Source organism: Peromyscus californicus, unplaced genomic scaffold (assembly GCF_007827085.1).
Source record: "Peromyscus californicus insignis strain IS unplaced genomic scaffold, ASM782708v3 Scaffold_7__1_contigs__length_154581171, whole genome shotgun sequence".
In the NCBI taxonomy this organism is placed as follows: domain Eukaryota; kingdom Metazoa; phylum Chordata; class Mammalia; order Rodentia; family Cricetidae; genus Peromyscus; species Peromyscus californicus.
The window spans coordinates 45,458,555-45,485,825 of record NW_026294595.1 but is presented as its reverse complement, the minus strand read 5'-3'; the positions used below and the strand labels follow the sequence as shown (position 1 = coordinate 45,485,825).

Sequence of the window (27,271 nt, the reverse complement as noted above, 5' to 3'; positions counted from 1 at the left end):
GGTCGCATTGGGGTGGTCAGCTACAGATGGGTTTATTGTAAAATTCTTCTCAATAGTTGCCAGTTATTCTTACTGTACTGTAAAAATGTTGATTTCAAAATCTGATATATATATTTTTTTGGTTTGTTGTGTTTTTGTTTCTGAGATGGAGTCTTGCTGTTAAGCCCTGGCTGAGCCTGTGTGACTCAGGTCAGCTGTCCTGCTGCCTCAGCCTCTCATGCTGGCATTAAAGGTGTATGCCACCATTACCAGCCCTAAAACATGATTTCCAAAGACCTTTCTAGATGCATAATGCTAAATTAATATTTGTTAGATGTCATTCTCATGCATTCACATGCTCTTGCCGTTTTGGAATTGTGTACTCGGTGGTCTGGATGTCTCTCTGTCCCCTGGGAACTCGTGTTGGAACCTGAGCACCACTAGGAGTAGTAAGCGATACAGGCTGAGCTCCTGTGATGGGGATAACAGAGAGGTGACTTTAAAAGGAGACCGGGCAGAGGTGCTTACCTCTCCCATGGTGTGAAGACACACCCTGCAGGTGCCATGGATCTACCAGAGAGCAGGACCAAACCAGATGGAATCTGCTGGTGTCTTGAGGTTAGATTGGCAGCCTTCTGAACATTGAGAAACAGATTTCTGCTGCCATTAAGCTACCTAGTGGACGGTTTGTTGTAGCTGTCTTCTGGGCACCGACTGTGGTATGTCTGTGAAGGCTTAGTTCCCATCTCTAGACTCTTTGTAACAGAGAAATTGAGTGTGGTACTTAGATAAGTAGCAAGGACACTGGAAAGTTACCTCACACCAGCCTTCATGTATCCGCGTGCATTCCACTTAGCCAGTAAGGCATGATCGCATGACTTCCTTATATCCTGTTTCCTGGGAGGGAGATTATGTTCTTTCATCCTTAAATCCATGGCCAGCTTCTGTATGTGTTTTTGAACACAGAAATCTCCCTGACAAAAACTTCCAGAGAGACTTGCAAGGAAGCTTCTTTTCAGTACATTAGTGCTAGTCTCAGGGAGACAGGTGGAGGGGACTGAGATTTTTTAAACCCAGGTCTGCTGGGTTATTTGTGTTCCTTCTGTCTTCTTTGGACTTTGATAGGGGTGGCTGGAGATTGATGAGGTATTTCTTGGGTTGTAGGGAAGGGAGGCTTTGAGCAAGGCAACATGGAAACTTGATCTGCTCTGGAAGCAGCCTTTGATGAGTATGGGTATACTCTGAAAGGTACCACGGCATCTTCATGAGCAGCTGCTGGTGGCATCCTATTTACTGACACCATGGCCCAGAGGGTGGCCTCTGACACTCACTGGGAAGCCGCCTTGAAAGCTGGTCTTGCTTATTCTGGCCCCCATAGCCATGTAGCATGTACATACCTGGGATAATAAAACACTAGAACACAGTTTAAACATTCCATTTTAGAGTCAGCTAACTGTTACTGGTGTGTGGGAAAGGGGGGGAAGTACTTTACTTATTTGGAGTGTTGCAAGAAGAGGAGGAAATGGTTACAGGGCAAGGCTCCGTGCACTCTGTCTGACCTCCTACCCTATTCCTTGGCTGTCCCCCTTTGCCCCATTGATTCCCCATTCTCACCTGAGGGAAGATTCTATTGTGTATATGTCTGCCTATGTCACTTTCTGGCACAGAGTTTAAAACCCACTGATGGGATAAATGGAGCTCCTCGATAAGGTGTAGAGGAGGGACCTGCCGTGACCCTGTCTCCTCTCAAGTGCTCCTGTTTGGGCCCTCAGCGCTCCTGTCACTTTGCTGACACCATCTATCCTACAGCTCTGTTTCCGGCATCCGTTCTCTGTGAAACCCATCCATCCTCATCCTCCCCTCTACTAATCCATCGTCGCTTGGTTAAGCCCCTAAGAGGTCTGAACGTGCTCTCCTCACAGCCTAACTTACTCTGGCTAGCCCATGGTTCTCTAGGGACATTGGGTCCCTTGTTTTCCTTCCTCCCTCCAAACCAGGGAACTCCCAATGACAGAAACCCTACGTCACCTCAGAGTACCTGACAGGAGGAAGGGGTTCAGGAAGTTGTGGTGAGTGTGCGCTGATCGGGAGACGTGCTAGATGCCCTGTCTCATGCAAGTCAGTGAGCTGTTGGTGACGGGGTTCAGGCAGGAGGCACAGCAGACATGACAACTGAGTAAGCCTAAGTATCAGCTTCCCAGGGCAGAGGTGAGTATTCAAGATATCCAGGCACATACACATTGCATTTTCCCCTACAGCCGAAAGTAGGTTTTTGATTTAGAGACAGGCTCTCATGTGTTGCCCAGCTGTCCTTGAACTCATAATCTTGCTTCCCCCTCCTGAGTATAAGGACTGTAGTTGATGGGCCGGTGCACCTCACCGAAGATAGTTTCTTAATGAAAAAAAAAATGTTTCACCTATGTTCTTGGGTATGCTTTGCTGTGGGTGACTATCAACTAAACGCGACTGAACTCAGAGAAAAGTGAAGCAGAGAACGAACACAAGGGACCTTGGTATACCTAGAAAATAGATACATAGATGAATTAGAATATTGGATGGATGTAAGTTGCTTTGTAGTCAACCACAATACTTGTTTTCAGATTCAGGGGTAGTTTATAATTATGTAAACTGTATTAAAATTTGATTAATTGTGAGAAAAATCTCACAGACCAGTTCTTTTTTGGGGTTAAGCGAATAAGGACAGTCAGTTGCTGTGATTTCTTGGTTTGGGGGATTTTGATAGAAGGTAATACTTGAAACCTCTAGCAGGAGCCAAGGGCGTGATCCATTCTGGAAACCCGTCTTTTTATCCCACCTGTATAGTGCCAGGAGGAGTCACCTGGGAGAGACTGTAAGCAGCCTCCACCCTTAGCAGCTGCTAGCATTTGCTTGGGCGATAACTCGGGGAAGCTTTCTCGGTGAACCCAGCAAAGAAGTACGGCTCTGCTCTGCTGCTGGGGGCCTTGCTCATCTGTGCACATTGAACTACACGGTGGGCAGAGCTGAGCACCAGGGAAGTAGGTGGGACTCCTTCCCTCGCTCCCTTGCTGCCCTCTTTCCCTCCCTCCCTCCCTTCCTTCTTTCTAGGACTTTTATTATCACCATTAGGTTTCATATATTATCAAAAGACTGTAGAGATCTGGGCACAGCCGGAGTATTAGACCGAAAGAATAAGTTGAGTCCATTGGTACATTATTTTTTCGTTCATTTTCCAGTTGTTCATTTGTTACTCTCTGCTCTGCTTCTGGCAAAAAGTGAACATTAGGTGCTTGGGTTCAGTGTATCTTAAATGACTAGTTGACATACATTAATCAGGCATTTACACACAGTCCTCTGAGCTGAGGGAATGGCAAGCGATGGAAGTATAATTGTCGTCAAACACATAGTGGAAATGAAATAGGTACACACAGGACAATCTATTCATGTGTTTACATGTGTGGTGTATGTGTTTGTTCATGTTACAGGCAGGCGTACGTTTATGTAATCACATGGGGGTGGAGACCAGAGGCCAACTTCAAGTATCTTCCTTAGTTGTCCTCTGTCTTACTAATTTTTTGTTCTGGTTTATGCGTGTGTGTGTGCACATGGGTTTGTGTGCGTGTGCTTGCCTGTGCGTGATCTCAGGGAGGCAAGTGGTCCATGTTGGATGTCTTCCTCTGTATTTTCCCATCTTATTATTTTGAGACAAGATTTGCATGGAACCTCAGGCTCTGTTAGACTACCTGGCTAGTGGTACTGAGTGAGATCTTGATAAATAGCAAATGCAGATTAAAAAACACTGAGCAACATAGTCTAATGGATGCTCTTAATAGTTAATTGTTCTAAATGTGAAATTTTCCTTATTGCAGATTTGAAATCATGCAGATTCGTTGACGGTTTTGTTATCCTCAGTTAATCCTTCTTAGAACTTTGCGGAAATGATGTCAGTTGTTTCTTGACTACTTGTGGCAACTGGAGTTATTTTCACATTTCCCTTAGGGGCCGTCTCTTTCAAGTGTACAGACAAGCTGTTGTGGTTTCACAGACACTTCTGATAATGGAGCAGTTCAGTAGAGATTTGCCTGAAAAAGATCACCTGCGGGTGTATAAATGTTGCATTGGAAATTTAGAAGAATTAATATTTGATCTAAGATGCATACGCCCGTCCTTTTGGATATGGCCAGCTGCGGACCCTGGGGACTTCAGAAACGTGACCCCGGCTTTGGGGATGACACTTGTCTCATATATTTACCTTCGAGCTGTGCTGACAGCCCAGTGGAGTAGGCTTCACAGGTGAGGGATCTGAAGACTGCTGAGCAGTTGTAGACTTGTGTGTGGAAGTCTAGCCGTTCAGAAGGTCATACAAGCAGGCTGCTCTCAGATCTCCTCAGACTGCCCTTATGGTGCTCACCATCGAGCCCCCCCCCCCCCACGACCTCCCCTAGGAACTTGAACTCGCTACTTTCTGGCAGTTCAGCTGCTCCATGGATCAGTTCCTTCAGTTGGAGGGTTGACAACGTGATCTCCAAGGACCTATCTTGTATCAAAGCGTCTGAGTGGCTCCTCGCTAACTGTAAGCACTAAAGACATTCCTGGTCCTATTCTAAAGCGTGCAAATCAGAGGATGATTTTGGGCATGGAGGATGGATTAAGCCTAGTTTCTGGCTGTGCTTACCATTGTCAGAGTGTCCTTATATTAGCCCTTCTGTTCTCTGGGACACTTTTTTCCCTTTGTTCACAGTGAGTGTCATATCTAATAGACAGTTGACCGTTGATTAGTGTGTCATTGGACTGGAGAAAACTGACTCCTGCCTGGCCCTTCAGCATAACTGGCCTTGGACTCCAGTTTCCCAGCCATGTTAGAGGGGAACCGGTTGATGGCAGTGTTGAGAACCAACCCAGATGATACCCTGAGTACCTGCAGGCTTGCCTCTCATTTCCTCTATTTTTCAAATGTGAAAATCTTCCTTTAGGGAATGAAGAGAGATGTCATCTAGTTTCTTCCCTTAATTTGCTGTCAGAGAAGGTTGTAAAATTGTCATTGTCTGATGTTTCAAAGACAGTCAGGACTGTTCCTCCCTCATTCATTGATGGGGAACATGCATTTGTCCAGAGCAGCTGACAAGGGACCCTCCAGGGCCCAGACTCAGGAAATTCCACAGGATCATGTTTTTGGCCTGTGAATACTTCAGACACCATACTGGGGATGGGGGCCTCAGCCAGTAAAGCCAGACCCAGATCAGTGAGCACCCTTTGACTGTAAGAAGGGAGAAGCAAAATGAAAGACTGGAGCCTGGTGTGAGGCAAAGGTCAGAGGGCAGCACTGAATGAGGTTGTTAGAAGATTCTGGTATTTTCCCAAACCCTACACGCTACCATTCTCTCTGGAGCAAGGCAGGTGGTATACAAACATTTGATGACCAGCTGTAGATCAGTTGTTAACACGCTTATCGACTCTCTTAAAAGATGAGTGCACTCAAGGTTATTGCTTTGATCAGATGACAGTTTTACCATTAGTTCAGCTGCGCCTTCATGAGCGGGGAAAGAAATGATCAGGGCTGTAAACGTCTGTGCATAAAATACAGTCACTGCAGCTTCTCTCCCTGGACCACGGCCTCTCCCTTGGGTAGCTGTTAATGATGGACAGTTAATGAGAGTGTGATTATAAATTATTTTCATGTACTTAAAAAGATTCTGGATCCTCTGTAGAGAGGGATGACTGCTTGGCCTCCAGGACACACTGGACACAGTTGAGAATCACTGAATTAGGCAGTCCACTGTCACATGTCATTTATATTTGCATTACCACACCACAAAATACGTGGCCTTATGTACGTATATACTTTTTCTGCATTCTCGTCTCGTGACTGTGGTTCTCTTGAGCTGAGAGGTAAATAAGGAAGCTGTGGGGTTGCTGTGTGTTGGGGTTGTCCAGGCATAGTGATTGGCTAGGCAATTTCAGCTTCGGTGTGCATGGAGTCAGCCGGCATCTTCCTATAGTGCAGATTCTGATTCAGTGGCTCCAGCCTAGGGCCCCGAGGCCCTGCATCTCCGAGATGCTCCCAGGTGACACTGCTCCTTTCGGGCTGTGGATTACACTCTGAGGATCGAGACTGGAGTTTTGAGGGTAGCTCTCTTTTCCATTTCCTAGAAGGGTGTCGTGCTGTAAAGGCTGTGGAATTATTGCTCCAAATAGCAACCAAAAGTTAGACTTGGCTTTCAGTATGTGCTCCATCCCCCTGGAGACACTTCTGCAATTACTCATTTTGATTTATGCCCCTGGCATTAAAAGCCGTGCTAATACTGGAGCTGTTTTATAATCAAAATTTGCAACGGGTGCTAAACTGTTTTTCTGATTTTTACCAAATCCTTTTGGGGATTGCAACAACTTTGGTCTTTGATGTAATGGTTAACTCTCAGCAGTCAGGAAGTATGCCAATGCACATGGTTGGGTTGAAGGAAGACAGGAGACTATGAGAGTTAAGCCTTTGGGTACAAACCATAGAGTCGTCGTCTAGTGGGAGATTAAGTATGGAAGACATGTGACTATCTCCCATAGCCAGGAATCTTGGGCACACTGTTTCACAGTTGCTGCGGGGCATCGTGAAGGTCATGACTCTTTCCTGTTTCCTTTCTATGTCTGCTGTGTGCTGGAGTGTCCCTGTCTTTCTGGGTTGCTGTTGCTCCCTGCATTGCATCTTGCAAGGGAAGAGGAGTTTGGGGAGCCGAGGAGCCTATTTAGGTGCAGACTTTCCCACAAGAATTTGCACTGTATTCCCCTCAGATCTCACAGGCTAAGGCCATTCACTGGTGCCGAGGAACCCATCACTGGTTGACTTAGATCTACTAAGATCCGTCCCCTGAGGGACAGCAAACAGTCCAGGTTGTGGTGGAGCAGGAGAGGTGTGGAAGGGGAGCAGTAACCCAGCAGTATGTGTCACAGGATGAATGGTGCCAAGAACTTGGTATGTTCTAAACTCTCCAGTCAGGTAAGCTCCTTTTAGGGGATGTGCTGAAAAGCCACTGCCATTGTAGAGGGAAAACTGTCCTAAGCACAGGGGTACCCTTTCTAGAAGGAAACCAGCCCTGTAAGTGTATGTGGCTGCTGTCCCAGGTCTTGCCACATCTTGGCTCTATTCCCTTAGCCTTGAATTCTGCTCCTGGCCCCGAGTGAGTGGTGCTGTCGCCTTCTGAGCAGGGTTCCAGAACCCAGAGGTATGGTGCTCACTTGGACACTAAAAGCGTCCCTTCTGCCTCCTTCGAGGAAGTGCTGTCCCAGGCTCATCTCTGTTCTTCAGTTGCAGGTTTTCCAGCTGACAGGAAGAAGGCCATGGCCTTTGGGTTGTCCCTAGATGTGGCTCTCAGTGCCCAGAGGCCTTGATGACATTTTGGTGATGGCAGGACTCCAGGAAAAGGGAGAAGTTGCTGTGATTCAATTCATAAGCAAAAATAAACTGGTGGACAAAAACCAGGGTTAAGCACGCCTTACAAAAGTAAAACAAAAACGGTTATTTGGTCAGTTACAGAAGCTGTGGCTCGTGGCTGGATTTTGTGACAGTTGGGTAGGCTGACATTGGGAAGAGTAATACAGGAAGCCAGTGGCTCCACAGGCGTGCTGACTTCTGGCCTGGGAGGAGCTTCCTTGTTCTTCAGTGCCAAATGTGGGGTGCCGGTCAGGGAGGGGGTTGATCACAGTTCCAAGGGCAGAGCTATACTTTAGGAAGAACAATCTTTGTGTAGTATGTAGGCTGGACTGCGCTTGGAAAAGGTACATCTGACACTGTACTTGTGGAAGCCCTGGCTCTCCCTGGTCCTGCTTTGCTTCCATCTCCAAGAAGTGGGGTTAAAGGGGCCGCAAAGTATCATGTGTTGCTTGTATTCATTTTTTTTTTTTTTTTTGCTCATGCAAAGGTCACTCATGTATTTCCTCACGTCTGGTGTCCCTGGAAAGTCATTTGTGTCTGAAGCAGGACTCTGCAAGTCCATGGTGTCTAGGCCCAGGGCTTCCACCCTGTTGGGTACTGAGTAGGAACGGGGTCCACTAGTACTGACAGCATCTCTCTCAGGATACACTGACACGCACCCTGGTATAAACAGCCCAAGAAACATGAGCTACATTGTTAAAAAACACACTCTACAGTTGGTGCCGAACAGAACTGAGAAAACTGAGTATTGGTTTTTCTATCTATTGCCATTCAGTTTGCGTAGTAGTAGTTAAAGCCACAGTGTCCTTTATATGCCTGTTGGACGTCTGTCATTTTAAGGAACCCGTGGGGCTCGGAAGCCAAGATGCCGGTGGGGCTGAAGATATTACTAGGTATTTAGAAGTACATTTCAGTTTGAGAGCCTCTCATAAAGGGGTTGGGGGAAGTGGGAAAAAATAGCAACCAGTCAACCAACTAATCAACAACCCCCCCACCAGGATTCAAGTTAAATTATAAAGAGATTGGTTTTGATGACATGAATATAACATTTAATATTGACTAGAGAACCTCAAACTACTTTTTCTGAATTGTATAAATCACAACTTGATCTTTACTCTGGGGAAGCTTAGGACTTTTTCATTTTAAATTTTAATTAAAGCAAAGTATTAACCCCTGCCATACTCCATTTTGAATTTTGTCGGGGGCTAGTTAGCTCTCTTTTAGGAGGACTGTGATTTTATTTTAGACCCTCAGCCACTGTGTTTGTTGGCGAGACTTGAATCTTTTTATTCCTCCCTCTTCAATTCCCGTGTCCACTAAATCATCATAGTTTCTTTTCACAGAGTGGTCCTCTTGATGGCGCTGCTAGGGTACAGCTGTGGTCTGCCCGGCTCCCAGCCCCTCTCCTTTCCCAAGCCACTTTGCGTGGGACTTTACAATATTTCTTCTCTGAGACAGCCACCTTGGTCCCCATTGCTAATTGGACCAGTTGCAAGTTGCCTTCCCTGAGCTTGGTCCCTTCAACCTTCTCACTCAGCTGTTTGGCTTTACAAAACCTTTGCCTCTGGTAACAAAGGCTCCCGGTAGCTAAGACCTCTCAACGACTGCCCTCCCTTCAGCTAGCCTCTGCAGGATACTGCAACTTTGATGTTGGTCTTATACATTGTGAATAATCTTTAGAAAGCTCTGAACGATCAAATATTAGTTCTGTTTTTCTCTAACCAAGTGTTGAATTGACCCAGTGTCAGTGTTTTCCATACAAAGGTTCCCACATGTGTGTGTGTGTTTGTGTGTGTGTGTGTGTGTGTGTGTGTGTGTGTGTGTGTGTGTGTGTGTGTGTCTCGCAGGCACTGTGGAGAGTTTCGGTGGTGGCAAGGGCTGGTGACGTCACAGAGTCCTTCCTGACTCTTAATGAAACTGATGTTCAGTCTAATTCTGCCATTCATTAGCAAGCAAGCCCCTAGATGGTTCTCCCACTCTGTCCTGTCAGCTTAGGGAAATCCCTGGTCTTGATCCCTCGTAGGTGGATGAGAAATTCTCTTGTGGCAGGCACACCAAGAATCCACAGGCAGGTCTTGCCTTGTATTTGGCATCAGTGAGCCAGATCTACACAGGAATACCGGGGAGTGAGTCTGCATCTGGCCAGACTGGGATCTTTTTCTTTCTTTCTCTCTTTCTTTCTCTCTTTCTTTCTCTCTCTTTCTCTCTCTTTCTTTCTTTCTTTCTTTCTTTCTTTCTTTCTTTCTTTCTTTCTTTCTTTCTTTCTTTCTTTCTTTCTTTCTTCCTTCCTTCCTTCCTTCCTTCCTTCCTTTCCTTCCTTCCTTCCTTCCTTCCTTCCTTTCTTTCTTTCTTTCTTTCTTTCTTTCTTTCTTTCAAGGTGAAGAAAAGCTCAAATGCTTTAACAGCTTTTCTGTGCTGAACTCCTCTACTGTCACCAGTAAAAGCTGTTTTCCAGCATCCATCAGGTTTCTGGACAGGTCACTGATCGTCCTGATCATATATCCCTGGCATTTGACCTGGCTCATACTTTTCTAAATTTAGATATAGAGAATAGGAATGTTTGTGGTGGCCTCTGATCACCACGGGCTCCCAGGATCCCTCCTGGGTCTTCATTAGAAGGCCAGCTGACCCCCCAGGCTATGATATTACGAGTAGAATGTCATACTGTACTGTCGATTTTAGACGTTATAACAGCATCACTGGCCGACTAGTTTTGCAGACTAAATCAGAAAGGCGAGTTTGCTCTTCCCATTGTTTTGCTGTCTTTTTTTTTTTTTAATGTGCATTTGTTGCCAACAGTGAAAACAACAAAGAAGTGTTTCCTTAAAGACACTGGTGTTTGTTTTCTCTGGGAAATGAGCCCAGCAGGTCTGTTTCCGTCTCCTCTAGCTGAGAGGCAGAAGCTTGCTGGAGACCTGGGTGGGAGGTTGCTGAGAGTGAGCGCCAGGACTCCCTGTAGGGACTCAGCCCTCCTAGCACCAAGGCTGAGTACCAGCTGTCCTTAATCTCGGGAACTGTGATTCTCAGGACCTGGTCTCCTTGCAGTTTTCTTACGACCCCTGTAGATACTTGACTTTCCCACCCTAGAAGCTGTCAGACACTTTTTCCTTCTTGGCTCTGAGCTTGGGCTTTGCCCACACTGTGCCATTGTCTGGGATTGGCTTCCCATTAGCTTACCTGTCCAACTCCTCCCTCCCCTCACTTCCAAGGCCGGGTCCAAGGCCCGTTTTAGATATTGTCTATGGTGACAGTTATAGCTCGTGTGTTCTCCCACACAGACACGCTGTGCTGCTGTGTATTATTTCAGGTCTTCTCCTCCTGAGATGGTAATATCTTAATCTCCATAAGCAGATCTTTCTCATTCATACTTCATGTCTGCTCCTGAAGCGTGCAGATGCTGACCCTCCCCCATGGCCCACTGAACGCTATTTGTTAAAAGGTGAGACCAGTAAGCTGCCATTCACCCTAAGGAAAATTTACATATGGGGAGAGAGGATGTAGGATAAAGTTCTAAAATGAAAGCAACAGAAAACTAGGCCCAAATGAGAAATCTGGTAAGAAAACAGAGGTCCAGGAAGGTTATGAGTCACACAGTTGAGGAGTTAGTCTTGTATATCGTGATATCTACCGTCTGTCTCTTAGTGTATGGTAGTCTCAAAATCAGATGGCTCCAATGCTGCAGATCCTCTTCAAGGCTTTCTAGTTATATATCCATCTAGGATGATGACCAAATGATGACCAAGTAACACAAATGATGCTTGACAGAATAGGCAGGCTTGATGAATGTAGATCCAAGGAATCGCCAAGGATCAAGATGCCAGGGATGCCTCTGTCACTAAGGACTCCTAGACTGCCCTTTGCTGTTTCTGCCTTCAGTAGAGCTGTGGAGGGAACCCTGTATGTGGACTACAAGCATCACATGTGGAGGCAGCTCTGGGAATGCTAGGAGCTACTGAGATCAGCAGAAACGTTTTGGTGAGGCAGGAGGTTCTAGTTAGATCTGGGAGCAGTGACCAATGGTGCCGGAGAGGAAGGGGTTGATATTTATGTGTTAGTCTAAAGGGGTTTGACTTCATCCTAAGGGGAAAGTCTCTTTAACAGGCTTTACCCATGTCCTGCAGAGGCACAAAGGTGGACTGGCTGAATTCATGTGTAGCTTTTGACTCTCTGTTGCCAGAAAGATGTGCATGATTTCTGACCCAAGAGTATCTGGTCCCAGGCCCTTCAGTTGTATGCAGGTGCCCCTAGGAAAACCCAGCTTCCCACTCCCCGCCCCCACACTTGTTCTCACTGTCACATGAATGCTGTCTGAACAGAACGGAGTATACCCGGTGCTCCTGTTTGTATAAGTACACTATGTTCTTTTGTCAAAGGCTCTGTTCCTCAGAACAGATAAAATGTTCTGTGTACATATTAGCCATACATAGAAGCAAAATGTAACTATTCTGCAGTTGTAATGGAGAGTGGATGTTGGCATTGGTGTTTTCTGCTCCTGGAATTTTTTTTTTTCCTGAGCTCTAAAGACATTTAGCCATCTGTTTTTGACTTTAAAGTAGATGTTCTGAGCCGACGCTGTGAATAAGTATGTGACTCATGTGATTCATGGAAGATGTATTATCAATGTTTAATTGCTACTATGTATCTTTCTCAGCTGTTTTTCTAGCTTTTCAAATGTATCCTGTAAGCAGGTAGAATTTTCAGGAATTGAAAAGTAATAGCTATAGTTTAGTTGGCTCACATCTTTAAATGCCTTTAGTGTAAGAATCTAATTTTTCCTCAAAGTGGACTTTGTACATGTCATTATTTATAGATAATATATATTTATTTAATGTTATAGTATTATAAGATCATTTTAATAAAAATAGAGTGTTGATTTCTTTTTTCAACTTCTGTTTGGGAAATACAAATAAAATTGAAATTTATATTTTTAAAAGCCTTAGAATAGTCACATCCTTTAACCATGGGTAGTAGGCACGTGACAGTTCACATGACTCCTCTGTGAGCTCCTGCAGTACAGACATTCAAAGAATTTCAGAGCAGGAGCCACACATGCGAATGAAATTGTATGGCATTTTCAAACAAAACCTTTGTTCGATATTAACACACAAGGAGCATGCGGACCAAAGATGCCGTCTTTCCATTTCCATTTCCTTTACTTGTAATCAATGTCCTGTTGGGAGTTGAATATATTTTAACTGTAAACAAAGTCAGCATATTTCCACTTAGGGGACTAGTTACAGGGCTACTAAATCATACCTGTGCGTAGCAGTGCTGCAGATCTAAAGCAGACCCCCATAGGCTTTTGGTGTCGGTTTGTGCTGGCAGATGTTCTTTGTAACTGCGTGATCTTGACAATCAACAAAGGGGACCAGCCAAAGGGAATTATATCAGAGCAGTATTGCAATGATCATACTGCGCGTAGTATCCTACATTGTGCTATCTGTTGGCTACCCCCCTTTTTTTTTTGGCAGGCAAGGTCTTCCTATGTAACCCTGGCTGGCCTGGGACTTGCTATGTGGCCCTGGGTGGCCTTTGCCTCCCAAGTGTTGGGATTAAAAGCACACACCAGTGCACCCTGACCTTTCTGTCTACCACTTCACTCTCCAGGGATACTTGCCATGGCTGCTACCGAGAAGTAGTTTAGTCCAGAGCAGTTGGTTCTTTAATTCATAAACTACTTTTACTCTACATGCAGAAATATAAACGAGGATGTGTGCAGTAATAAGCAGTAGCTGTTCAGCACTGTCCATTACGGAAATTAGTTTTGCATATTTGTCTATACGCATGTATAGTATACCAAACTAAGCTCACGTACCAAATTTCTAATAGATAATGAGTATTAGGAAGAGTATCATGTTTCTGGCCAGTGAGATGGCTCAGTGGGTAAAAGTGCTTGCCACACAAGCCTGAAGGATCTGAGTTCGATCCCTTGAACTCATGCATAAGAGCCTGATATGCTAGAGTGTGTCAGTAATCCCAGTGAGCCCATGGTGAAGTGGGAGGTGGAGAAAAACCTGCAACTCTGTGAGCCAGCTAGCCTATGGTAGGCAGTGCTGCAGAAACAGCAAGAGAGACAATGCCTCAATATGGTGGAGAGAGAACCAACTCCTGAAAATTGTTCTCCGACCTCCACAAGTACACCATACCCTACATTGATACACTCAGGTGCATGCACATGCGTGAATGTACGAAGACACATCCACTCATGTCCACACACAGTAATCAATGGAATAAAGCAAGAGATTATTTTAATTCTACATACCATTCCATCCACACTTACGAAAGTTATCCAGGAAGCAAACCTTGGGAAAAAAACCCACTCTTTGCTGACTCAGCCTTTCCTTTGTGTGGTCGTGGCATAAGGACAAAACGAGGCTTGCTTTGCGTTTTGTGTAATTTGTGTGTGGGTTTGCTTTTAGGATTTTGCTCCAGGTATTAGTATATACTGCTTAGTCTAGGACACGATGATATGGAATGGATTCCTTTTTTTTTTCTTTAAAAAATTTAACTTTTTGGACATGGATAGCTTGGAATTAAATGGACTAGAAAATCACAACAAAAATATAAAAATAACTCTATCTCATTCTACTCTTACTTTTTCCAGTTGTATTCTTGTTAATGATTAGCAAAAAAAAAGAAACTTAGATGAAGCCAAGATATTTTATATCCAGGGCTTTTGAAATGTGTTTATGCTTTCAATGGTATTGTATTTTTAAAACTAGTAGTGACTTTTGGTACCTTTTTAGTAGGAAGCAAGCATGGGGAACTTGCTGGCCCATTACCTCTAACAGCATTTCTGCAGTATTGATGATAGCAGATGGCAGAGGTCAGGAAAACCCTGGCTTATTTCATGAACACACGTGTTTGCAGCTATTTGTCACCATCCTAAGGCCCACCAGGGAGAGATGGGATTGAGATCAGAATTTATACACCATACAGAACATAAAGTAAGGTTGATTTTTTTTTTCTTCTTTCCAGATTTTGGAGTAAGTGCATTCTTAGCAACAGGGGGTGATGTTACACGGAATAAAGTCAGAAAAACTTTTGTTGGTACCCCATGTTGGATGGCTCCTGAAGTCATGGAACAGGTAAAAAATGTTACCTTGATTATTATAGTACAGTAATATATATCATTGATATATCTACATAGTGTATGTCTAATTAATCTAACATAACACAAGTCTAATGTACTGTAACTGTAACATTTCTTTTCAGTCAGTCATCGCAGTAGAATGTATCATACAACTTAGATTTCAATTCCGGATTGCTAGCGAGCCCTTAGCAAATTACATGGAAATTTTTCTGTGTTTAGCTTTGGATAGCTGACATAATAATGAATGTAGTGATGTGCAACAAGCCTGCTACGTCATCGTGAGTGTTTTTTCTCGATCTTTTTCCTCTTAGGTGAGAGGCTATGACTTCAAGGCTGACATGTGGAGTTTCGGAATAACTGCCATTGAACTAGCGACTGGAGCCGCGCCCTATCACAAATACCCTCCAATGAAAGTAATGACTGCTGGGGTGACTCGTCAGCTTGGAACTGTGATGGGGTGCATGGGTTCTCTGGTTCTCTTGAACATGCTTATTTTCCTCTTAGACTTGTGGGAGTTAGTGGAGGAATGCAGCCAAGTTGAAGGCTGACTCATGTTCTCATGCCCCAAATTAAGAGAGGTGGTGCGGTGGCCTGCTTTGTGACTGAGTACAGAGTTGAACAGCTCCGTAGTTTTGACTACTGACTCTGAAAGAGAAGGACAATCTCAGGTCTCCCAGTGAAATCTAAGACTGTATTAGAGGGCTATTATGTTTGCAGATGGATTTCAGGATGCCCCCCCTTTTTTTCTTCTTTATAAATAAAGATAGTCTATACCATTTTCAACCTGCTCACAGTGTGGTGTTGTGGCTCATCTGATGTGAGTGAGTCACAGTGTTTTGAAGCAACATATACTTTGGGTACTATTTTCAGGTTTTTGTTATTTTTCTATCTGCTCTACCTCTGAGATGGTAACAGCATTTTTAATTCCCCCAGCCAGATTTTGTTCTGAGGCTGCAGATGTTCAGTGGAAATTATGAAGACATTTCATCAAAACTCTAGTCTGTGCTTGTTTTATTTTTCATATTTAATTTTTAGAAAACCTCACAGAATTAAAATCTGAGGGCAGAAAGGTTCGCTAGTTTACTGGTTTAAGCTGGGCCAAGGGGAGAGCTTAGGGACAGAGCACTTGTTCAGGGAATGTGAGGCTCTGTTTGATGCCCTGGTTGTTTTCCAGCCTCTGCCTCCCAAATGTACTTTCTTACTGTAGAAAACTTGGAAGTACAAATAAGAATAGCAAGGAAGAATAATCCCCCACGATTTCACCAGCCACAAATAGTCCCTGCTGATGTTTTAGTGGTGTTAATTTCTTATTTTTCTTTTAAATTGTCTTTGGCGATTGTGCCCAGGACGTCACCTGTTCTGAGCATACAGTGCTGCTGAGCCACACCCCCACCTGCTCTCTTTCTGTATAAATGTTCGATACAGTTAAGATGTCAATGATACACTTAATGCATATATGCACATCTCTATCTCTGTGACTTTTTTTTTTAGTGGAAAATTTGAAACAAGTATAAACCATAGAAGAGATTTTATGGAAAAAATACTAGATAATTCAGAGAAGTTTCTTTTATCTGTTTTTTTTTTTTTCATATTTATCTTTTTCTATTTATGTTTCTTTGCCTCCCTGTCTCCATTTTACTTTTTCCACCTGAGTCTAGAGAGGCAGTTGTTAGTCCCAGCTTGAAGTCCCCCAGGACTTTTTCAGGAGTTCACAGTAGCCCACATTCTCCTGTGGGCTGTTGTACTCCACCAACAACAGTTACTTTTATCATTCATCTATTCACATGTCTCAGAGTGTTTGAAAGGAGTCTTGACATGCATAGAATTGGCATAAATTAGGCCTGATTTATGCATTGAGGAGGCTTATTCAATTTGTAGGTCAATAGTATGCGATGTACTCACTCTGCTTGCTTTTACAGGAAATAATTCTCTTAGTGTGAAGGAGTTGAATTACTTCCTTTTGATTTGAAACTGTAGTTTGCTTTGCCCCTTGCCATGTAGCACAGGCTTTTGATAGGTAACTCATAATTCTGTCATGACCATCATCAGTATCTTAGTCTTTGAATTTTCACCAAGCCCCTTTCACAATTTTCTCATATTGTTTTCTCTTTAAGAGAAAATCATGTTACCTCATGGGATAGTGGGGTTTTATTTTTAGGGTTGCTAATATGTTGCAGGAGCCCTGAGTACAGCGGGTTCTGTACTTATGAATGGCCTTCACACTTGAATGTCCTTTTCTCTCCCAACCACGGTTCTTTCCCAACCAGCCTGCACTGTAGCAAGTGTTCCCTGAGGTCCTGTGAGAGCTACTTCCCAGAAAAGTCTTTCCCTGTGGCTTTGAGAGACCATTCTTAACACACAGAGCAAATTTCCCAAGTTCTGTCCATGAGAATATCCAAGGTTAAGGAGGGCGTGGGCAGATTTGCAAAGACAAATGGATCCTTTCAGTAACTCAAGTTTTGGACCATTAATTATGGGACAAGCATGCTGGTAACCCAGTCAAGGAAGGACTTGGGTGCTTTTGTGACAGAAAAAGCTGACCGTTCCATTGTCACTTATATTCAGCAGAGACTGTCTCCACCTTTCTTTGGCTGTAGGTGCTGATGTTGACTTTGCAAAATGACCCGCCCACTTTAGAAACTGGAGTAGAGGATAAAGAAATGATGAAGAAATATGGCAAGTCCTTCAGAAAGTTACTTTCACTGTGTCTTCAGAAAGATCCTTCCAAAAGGTATGTTGGACCCACTTTGGGACCTAATGACCTGGTTTGAGTCCTGACCAAGCTATGCTTCTGGATGTGAAAAGGATGCCTTGCTCGGGCCCCTGGTTGCTGTTTGATACAGTCTGTGGGGAGAGAAGCTGGTGTAGGACAAGGGGGGAGGAGAGGGAAGAATTGATCTTGCTTGCTAGGTGTACGCAACTCTCACCAAAGAAAAGGAACAAAGCAGAAATCAGAAGGCATTGATAGCGTCGAGGGACACTGAGCTAATATCCTGCACTCTGTAGGTTGAGCTGACCTCTCAGGATCCCAACATCCGGCTAGCTCCAGTCTGAACCAGGCTGAGTTAGTGAATTTTGCATGAGCTTCCTTTTAGTTGCAGAACAAGTTGTGTGGGCTTTTTAAAAGACTATCAGCAGGGAAAAGCTTACCTAGAAAGATTAATCATGTAAACGGAAGCAGGCTTTAAATTAATTTAATGTTTCCTCCATGTTCTTATGTTACTGCCCTGTGTTGATACAACTCTTTTTTTTCTTCTTCTTTTAAATCTCTTTCTTCCTCTTACATCCCGAGACTTTGAAATACCCTGGCATGGGCAATGGAACGCAGAGTCCTTTATCACTTAAAGGAGAATTTCAGTGATGCAAATCACAGACAGTCCTTGCTCCTTGTAAGAGACATGGCTCTGTGTGCCTGCCATTTCCTCAACAGACTTGGAAAGTCCTCTGTATATCATAGTTCACCTAAGGCTCTGGTTTTCTACTTAGCTTAAAGAAAAATAATACATTTTCTTCCGGAAGTCTCCCATTCAGGGATGGAACCCTGTTGTTAGAAGGCATTGCTGTATTCTAGTGGTAAATTCTTTATGCAACTTATTATGCTTTTTAACCTTTTTTTTTTTTTTTTTTTTTTTTTTTTTTTTTTTTTTTTTTAGTATTACTGTGAGTTAGGCCATGCTTCTTTGGCCTTGGCACAGTTTTTGTTTTTGTTTTGTTTTGTTTTTATTTTGTGACTATTTGCTATTGCAAATCTTTAAATTATGTCTTGCAAACAATACCTACAGACTGTGCTTGACATTTCTCTTGTTGTTATGTTTGATTTATAGTGATTGTCTCTCCCCCTCCCCCTCTCTGCTCCTTGATCTTTCCCTGGGGTTACTTTTCCACCTTCCTTTTGGTGAGAATGCCCTTAGATTTTAATTTTGTTCTTCAGCATCTGCTTCCCCTTCCATTGTATCTGGTGTTGTTACCACAAGGCAGATTTTGTCATTACAGAGAACTGGTAGAGCTCCCAGCCACACCTGGTGAGAGCCCTCTTTGTGTTTCTGGTTAGTTCTGGGACTTCACTGACAACCTTTGGGATTCTGGAACGAGTTGAGATCCATCTAGTGGCTGTTATGAGTAATGTCACACAACTCAGAAAAAACCCATTCCTTTGGGTGGAGTTGTTAGTGCTATTAGTGACAGGTTTGTGAGTTGGTCAAAATAATTTAGATTTATGTGCAATGTGTTTAACAGACCCTTTTTGTTTCTTAATAAACTGAAAGACTTTTCCAGGTTTTAGTCTCTGTGTGGGTTCTGATACCAGATTCCCTCTATGTGTGTGTCTGTGAAACAGTGACTGAGAGAGGAGATGCAGAGACAGGTCCTTGAGGCAGCCACACACTTATGCATTCCTGTGTGCATGAAGCCTTTCCCCTCTCCGCTCTCGCTCTGCGCTGGTCGGCATGTGTGAGTAGCTGAAGGCCTTCCGAGTGCTTTCCCTGTAACCTTGTCGTTGTAACTGCAACTGCTCTCTTTTAGAAGAGTTGCAGGCTGACAGTGCTGCACCCACTTCCCCAGAGGCTCTTTCTTCTTCGGAAAAGACATGGACACTGAAGATGTATGTGAGGAGTTTGGGAAAAGCAAAAACAAACATATAAAAAGTCATTAGGGATTGTGAGGACGGGGAGAAGTATACTGTTGAATTTATTTTTATGTAACATGTAATTAAAAACACGTGCAGTATGAAATATACAGATGAGCCTCTATGCACATGACGAACTTCTGAGCAGTGACTGTTCCAGAGTGATTTTAGTCCCTTCTGCCCTTCTGCTCTGTTCATGCTGTTTAAGATTTTCCAGTATTTCTGTTTTTTTCTCCTTTCCATTCTCTTCCTGCTGTTTTTTCAACACTGGATGGGATTCCTAGCTCTATTTCATCCTCATTCTTGTGACTTAATTTCTTTGTCTGTATGATGGGTCTAGCAATCAAAGAATTGCTCTGAGGATGCAGTGAAATGGCACTTGAGGCAGGCAGCAGCCTGCCTGGGGCCTGCTTCAGAGCTCTGGAAATAGAGACTGACATTCATCATTTGCCTCCACCCTGGCAGGGAGAATTGCTGAGATTTTACATACTAATGGCAGTATGCTAGTGCTCTATCTGTTTAAATTTTTAGCACTGTTACACTGTATACTTTGGTTGAATTATGTAGCATGGATCTTAAAAGGTCTTATTAATAAAAACAAACCTGGTGCCAGGTATTGGGGTGAACGCTGGAAGATCAGAGAAGCAGAACCAGCCACAGCCACCTTACCTTGCCAGTTCCTTAGCTGAACTGCTGCTCAAAAGCCTAAAAGCTTAACCAGCTCTAGTTCCTGGTTCTCATGCCTTATATACCTTTCTGCTTCCTGCCTTCTCATTGGCTCTAAGCCCAGCCACATGACTTCCTCGTCACTGCCTGTCTATACAGACCTCCAGGCCTCTATGGTTGGTACTGGGATTAAAGGTTCTTGTCACCACGCCTGGCTGTTTCCAGTGTGGCTTTGAACTCACAGAGATCCAGAAGGATCTCTGCCTCTGGAATACTAGGATTAAAGGCATGTGTGCCACCATTTTCTGGCCTCTATATCTAGTGGCTGTTCTGTTCTCTGACCCCAGATAAGTTTATTAGGGTGCACAATATTTTGGGGAACACAATATCACCACAGACTTACACAACAAATTCAAAACTTTAGAAGGACTTGGGCACTCATCTCTGTATCTGGAGACTCATGGGAGTTTGCAGTTTGGAGGTGATTTCAATCCTCTGAAGAGAATTTCAGGAACAGAAACCAGATTCAAGTGGGTTAAGGAGTTGAAGGAAAACTTGGATCATCTTTGTGTATATGTGTTGTCTGAATGTAACTCCTCTCCCTGCAATCTCAGCACAGTTTGTAGGCGCCCAGGCCCTAGTGCTGCTGCTAAGAGACTTAAGCAGCCAGGGACAAACACAGCAGCAGAATACCCAGGACAGAGTCACTCCTGCGCTCTCATGCCAGGCTCTGTACTTTCCTGGTGACACAGACTTGAGGTGTAGGAGCCCCATCCCTCGTGGAGGTTTGTGCTTTGCATTAGCTCCTGCAGAGTTGCCTGTATTTGCATAGCAGAATGTCTTGCTATTTCCTAATAAAATGAGCCTTGATCTTACAGATTACCTATTTCCCAATGATGGCAACCTATAAGAAGAGCAAGCGTTCACTTTGAGCACCAAGCGGGTAGATGTTGCATAGATGAGTGTGTCAGCAATGAGTTAGACTGGAATATTACTTTGCCAAGGGAGGGAGAGCTGTGCAAAGCAGTTCTGCCTGAGGTCAGTAAGCTCTTAGAATGTATTAAAGCATGCTGTTAGAGCTGTTTAAACTGGATAATACTCATCCCAAAGCCTTTGAGATTCATTTTAAGTCTCAGTGGACTTTGGTCCAGCCATATATATCAGATGAATCCATTGAGCGATTTTCTTCTGAGAACGTTGGTACTAGCAGAATACTGTATTGTTTTTAAGGATTTCAGATTCAGTCATCATTCACAGCCTGGACAAGTTCAGGTACTGGTGGCACTTGAGCATTTCTTGTGAAACAGTGTTTCTGTTTATATTACCTGTTTCATTGCTGGGCGGTGGTCAGCAGCCATGTGGGAGGTGGCCAGGAAGATCCCCTGCTCCAGTAGAACTCAGCTAAAAGACAGGCAGGGTTGATGGCTCCACAGTAAGTACATAGTGGTAGTTTCTGTTGCATAAAATGACAGTGAATAAATAACCAGGCATGCAAAGCTAAGTTCAGGCGGGCGCCAGGCACCTCTGTTGGTCTCATCCTTTCTTCATCTTCCTCATTTCTCTAGGACCCCTTTCCCCTTCTTTCCCATGGTGGTAGCTTGGCACACGTGGGGTTTTACCCCGAAGCTGTGAACACTTGAGCTGACTTCAGTGCAGAAGGACCCCGTGACCCGCTGTTGAATTGTCCACTACATTGAATTAGAGTGCCTATTAAAAACACCACCACCCCCAACAAAACACAGCACAACAAAACAAACCTAAAGAAGAGTGTGGGCTTTTAAAGCCGTTCCCCCCCCTCACCTTATGGTTTGTGAAGGATAAGGATGGAGTGGAGTGGGGAGAAAAGGTTTTTCTCTGCAATATGCTTTTCCCCTCCTTTACATCTTTTGGTTGTCATAGAAATGACCTTTCTCTGGAAAGGAAAGAATTTTTCCAGTCCTGTTTCTCAAGGTCAGCCCAGCATTCCACAGCCTTCTCTCTACCTTCGCTTAACATCTGACCTTTGGCATGCAGAGGGAGAATGAGGGGGTCACTGAGAAAAAGGAAAATCATTTTGGCTCCCCAACTCAGCACCGGTGCTGTCCCCACTCTTTGTCTGGCTAGTGTGAGCCCCGTTTTCAATGCATTTCCCTCTCTTCCTCCCCGTGTCCAGCAGATGCTTCAGTGCTGGCTAAACTTAGCCACAGGAGTGACAGTCCCAGCTCCAGTGTCTACCAGCACCGCTTTCACTTCCTGCTGGGGTGTGAAATAGAGCTATGGGAGTTTGCCGTTCTGTGCTGGGCGAGCAAGTATAAAAATGAAATCTAAAGCTCTTTGCCTCAGAAGAGCTCATAACACGATAAAGTGGAGCTACCAGAGAGGGATCACAGATTGAGATAAATACAGGAGAGTGGGAAAGCGCAATTCCCGAGCACCAAGTTGGGAGCGATGAATTCTACTCATAGATGCTGGGAGAAAGTTCCAAAAGATGTTGACATCGAAGTCGTCTCTTAACTTATTGTGCAAGGTGGGCTAGTTGGTCATGAAACATTTTGAAGAATCATTTTCAAGAATAACAGGGTATGCTCTGTCATGAGCAAGAAGAGACACATGAGAGCACCATCATAGTTGAAGGCAAAAGCGTGTAAGATTGATGGAGACAGCCTCGGATGATTTCGGACCATGGAGCTTGATTTAGTTGCTTTCAGGAGCCTGCTCCTCTGAGGATAGGTAACACAGGCTGATGAGCAAGACGAATATTCAGCAAAACAGGAACCGATGCATCATGTAAAATGGCTAGGTCCTTTTTCAACTCCAAGTTCTTTGGTTTTTGAACAAGATGTGAACTCGTGCATTGAGTGCATTAATACCAAGGTATATGGCCCTCCTGTCATTTAGATCCTTGTTTACTCAAAGCAGTTATCAATTACCAACTGTTGTAGTGGATGCATGACTTGGGTTTCTTTGAGGGTACCTAATATTCTTTTTTTTTTCTTTTTGGTTTTTGAGACAGGGTTTCTCTGTGTAGCTTTGGAGCCTTTCCTGGAACTCACTCTGTAGCCCAGGCTGGCCTCGAACTCACAGAGATCCACCTGGCTCTGCCTCCTGAGTGCTGGGATTAAAGGCGTGCGCCACCACCAATTTGAAGGAAGTGGTAACAATTAGAATAAAAATCTTCCTTGCACAGAAATACAGTTTATGGGTCTGTAGACTTAGGCAGGTGGCACACGCATATGTTTGTTGATGTTCTCCAATTCTCTTGGAGCCTGGGCACCTTGGTGAAGCCTCTCAGTCCCATAGCTTCCTATCATTTTAGGCACAAGGACAATGTCTAAACCCATACCCTCACCCCAGTATAATTCCCTTTGTACTTTAACTAGCTTTTGAGGATCATAATGTCCCATGATGCTTTCTTCTCCCTTCCAATGTGCTGTTATAAAAATGTAAAAACATAAGAAAATGTGAGCAATGGCTCCAGGTTTACTTCAGTCTCACCCATTCCATCTTTATTAGCATCTCCCATCCTTTGTATGTGCACAATTTATTTACTGAATTATTCGAAAGTAACACTGCTTGTTCCTTCCGAATAAGGTCATGTGTGCTTCCACATAGGGATGATGTTTTCCCACACTCCAGAACATGAGTGGTGTTTTTACAGGTGTCTTCTATGTCGTGAATTTGCAGATCTATTTCTAAATATCTTTTGTGATTTTTGCTACTTTCTTTCAAACCCGGTGTCCACTCAAGGGCAGCGAGCTGCACTGGGCTTTATAGTTTAAGTCTGTTTTGATCTAGAGCACTTCCCTGGTCTCTCCTGCTGTTTCCTCTTGGAAGATGAGGGACTAATCAGCTAGCAGATTATCTGACAACCTCCCCTCCCTCTGCCCCTCCTCCCTCTCCCTCCCTCCTTCCTTTCCCTCCCACCTCCCTTCTTTCCTTTTCTTAATGTAAGACTTAGCCTTTGTGATGTTTGGCAAGTGCTCTTCCATTAACCTTCATCTCCAGCTTACATGGATGGGTATTAGGGCAGCTTTCCCCCCTTTCCCCCCTCTTTTATAGATACAGCTAGAGAAAGCTGATGTGAAATGGATTCCTAATTAAGGAATTATTGACAAAGGAAGCTATTCTTTATGGACGATTGTCAGTTGAACATAGAAAGAATGCTAAAAGTAGGAAATCAATGTTCGGCTACCTCCCATGAAATATTCAAGTCCAAGATGGTAAACCACAGGGGAAGCTTTTCAGCATCAGGATACCTATACAGTTGCCAAGACATCGCTCAACAGGACACTGGCTAATTGTAGTGGGGAGAGCAGACCTTCTGATGCTGAGCTTTGGAGCCTGGGGACCAGTCAGTTAAACTTAGCATCTCTGAGAGTGGACTAGCCTAATGGTTGCCGCTTCTGTGGGGCTGCACTGAGGAGTTCATGGTAGTGCTCGAGGAGGCCAGATCTAAGATGTATTTTGAATTTCAGAGTCTTCTGAACTCTGGAGTATTTACAGACTCGGCCACTTCCGTGTCCCCTGTCCAAAATCTGCAGTCTGAAATGTTTCTGCATGTGTAATTTTATGAGCAGTCTTGCTAGCATTTAGATGCGTGATGAAACTGTTTTTGAGCCTTCTGGACCTAACTTTGAGTTTATGGGATATACAGCATAAGTTACAAGTTATATGATACCGCAGGGAAGTGGACATATCCAGAAATGCTTTTACGTGAATTTGCATTTTATTAATCACCATGCCATTTGATTTTTTTTTTTTAAAAACAGTGGTCCATATACACTGAAGCAGTCATTTCAATACTATGGAGACTGAGCTGGCACCTACGATCTCTCTGTGAGCCCTTTTCGGTAATTGCTGCTCCTTGAGATTCACAGAACATGGCAGACTCCTGAGTTCCTTTGACAGGGTTCTATTGTAGTTGTATGGCTTCTTACAAACGTAGGCATTTACCTCCCAGAGGTTGGTCTGCTAACCTTCCAAGTTGACACGCTGAAGTATAAGAATGGAAGCTGGAAAATTGGTGTGGCCAAATATTAACTCACAAGAGCTGATTTGCTTTGCAGTGGAGGGATTTAGAAAGATCTAGAAAACAGACACTGCTTTATTTGGTGCCAACTTGTGATTAACTTGGTTGTTGGTTTTGCTCACCCGAAGGTCAGTCTTCCAGAAATGCTCTAAGGTTAAGCTGTAGGATCAAGGCAGTATATTTATTATGTGGTGATTGTTTCAACTCTAATTTATTATTGATCTTTCAGGCCCACAGCAGCAGAACTTTTAAAATGCAAATTCTTCCAGAAAGCCAAGGTAACATGCTTAAAACCTCCCAAGTCAATCTGCTGTTTTGAAATTGCTGTGAGTTTTCGGGCATCTGACTAGGTGTTAAACTGTTTGGGGTTATTTGTTTTGCAGAATAGAGAGTACCTGATTGAGAAGTTGCTGACGAGAACGCCAGACATAGCCCAGAGAGCCAAGAAGGTAAGCTCCATTCATTCCCATCACCGTGAAGGATCATCACCCCAGTTAGAAATGAAAACCATAAAGAAACTAGAAGAAGGTTCTCACACACTCTGGCTTGCAGTTTAGAGATGATCCGATCCTCACCGCTCGGGCATTGGGCCTTTTTTCTGGTTAACCTCAGGGTGCTGTTGCGTGTTTGGGTGTGGAAACAGCGCGGAGCCTTCATGGTTTCAGTTTTGCATGCAGCAGCTTTTTTTTTTTTTTGACCCTCCAAGAGGTTAGAGACTGAATGCTGGCAAGGTTTAAATACTGGAGACATGAAATAGCTGTATTAATTTCCTTTGGGTCTTTCCAAAAGAGGGATAGTCAGTTTTAAAGCCTAGTTTGAAATGATGAGATAAAAACATGTGGTGTGTGTATGGAATAGTATTCACGAGTGCGCATGGGCTTGTGGAGCTGGAGAACGATGGCAAGGGTCTCTCCTCAGTTTCTCTCCACTGGTTTTCTTAAGACAGGTCTCTCATGGCACCCGAAGCTGGCTCTTCTAGGCTGGTCGGCCAGTGGGCTCCAGGGGGGCACTCACCATGCCCTTACCCCAGTGCTAGCCAATCCTAGGGTTATAGGTGTGCCCCACTGTGCCTGGAGTTTTTATGTCGGTGCTGGCAGTGCAGACACAGTCCCCGCCCCCCCCCCGCGCCCTCTCCCCCCCCCCCCCCCCCCCCCCCCCCCCCGTCTTTATTGACCAAACTGTGTTTCAACCCCACATTTGATTGTAAAGGTCGGCTGAATGTCTACGGGATGTAATTCATTTCTCATAAAAGACGTGGCGTCCTTTTCCAGTCTACCTTATGTTCACTAAGTTTTGATTACCTACAGTTTTTTTTTCCAGTTCTAGGTTTTCGATTCTCAAAGTGGCATGTAATTATATATGTATTCATTTACTGTGGATTATTTATCATTATTATGGATTTCATGATGATATATATGATTGCTAATGAGCTGCAGCCATTGGTTTGGTCAAATGGTTTTAAAGTTAGTATCATACATTAGTAATTATAAATATATGCCCTGCAGAGTTAGAAAGGGCCGTTTTCTTGCTTGCCTCCCTGTTTACTGTGTTGAGAGAGCTGGTGGGAGCCAGAATTGTGTGGGATGTAAATGAAGCTGCCAGGTGCACTTTGGATACTGTATCTCATCACACCCAGGCTTCGACTTTGGGAAAACCGTTCTTCCAAAAATTCATTTAGCTGGAGCTTTAGAGCAGTTTTAAGCGATTTTTCATTTAGACATGAGTGAGTACCCCCCTCCTCCATAAGTATCTGATCTCTCCTGGCAGAGTTCTGGAGTGTAACTGCTTCTACTTTGATGGGGTCGTTATTGTATTCACTTTATAGAAGCCCGTATCTCAGGTGGCTTCCTAGCTGCAGGTCTGAAGGGGCAGCACAGGGGAGCCAAAGCTTCCATCTGATGAAAGAGAGTGTGCTGGGTTCCGGAAGTGCCTGGCAAGCTTGAGACCTTCTAAGGGTAGACAGAGAAAGGGGCCTTTGGGTATTGTTGGAGTCTAGCCCGGGGTCTTTTGATCACATGTCCAAAATGCCATTCAGAGGGCCGGAAAAGCTTTCAGAGCTCCACTGGCTTCTATAGGAAATATCTGCAAGGGGCTGTCTGCTCTGCGCTTTGTTTTTCTGTCTTTGCTGAACATTTCACTGTTCCCCGGTCTCTGGACCCTGGGTTATGTGTGTTACCTCCTCCCGACAATGTCTACTTCATCTCAAGAGCCTCTCTCTGCTGTCCTGCAGCATTGGGACCCTTCCACGCTCCTTCCTTTTCCACTCATTTTTTTCACCCTTCATTTCTGGTTTCACCGAGGAGCCCAGGCTGGCCTCAAACTCGTGATTCTCTTGCCTCAGCCACAAGTTCTTGGATCATAGGCATGCAGTAGTCAGTGTGCATGGCTCCTCCTCTGTTTTCAAGTTTTTATAAAATGGTTATTTTATGTGTATAGGTGTTTTGCCTGCATGTATATCTGTGCACACTGTGGGTGCCTGATGCCCGTGGAGGCCAGAAA

At 44.1% G+C, this 27,271-nt stretch overlaps 1 protein-coding gene across 1 annotated transcript in view; it reads left to right on the top strand.

The window, feature by feature from the left end:
* Positions 1-27,271, top strand: part of Stk39 (serine/threonine kinase 39) — a 273,793-nt gene that overhangs the window by 92,343 nt on the left and 154,179 nt on the right. Inside the window, exons 6-10 of the mRNA XM_052722942.1 lie at positions 14,360-14,469; positions 14,786-14,887; positions 17,072-17,205; positions 25,002-25,050; positions 25,156-25,221. Coding sequence (XP_052578902.1) covers positions 14,360-14,469; positions 14,786-14,887; positions 17,072-17,205; positions 25,002-25,050; positions 25,156-25,221 — 461 coding nt within the window. The remainder of the gene's footprint in view (positions 1-14,359; positions 14,470-14,785; positions 14,888-17,071; positions 17,206-25,001; positions 25,051-25,155; positions 25,222-27,271) is intronic.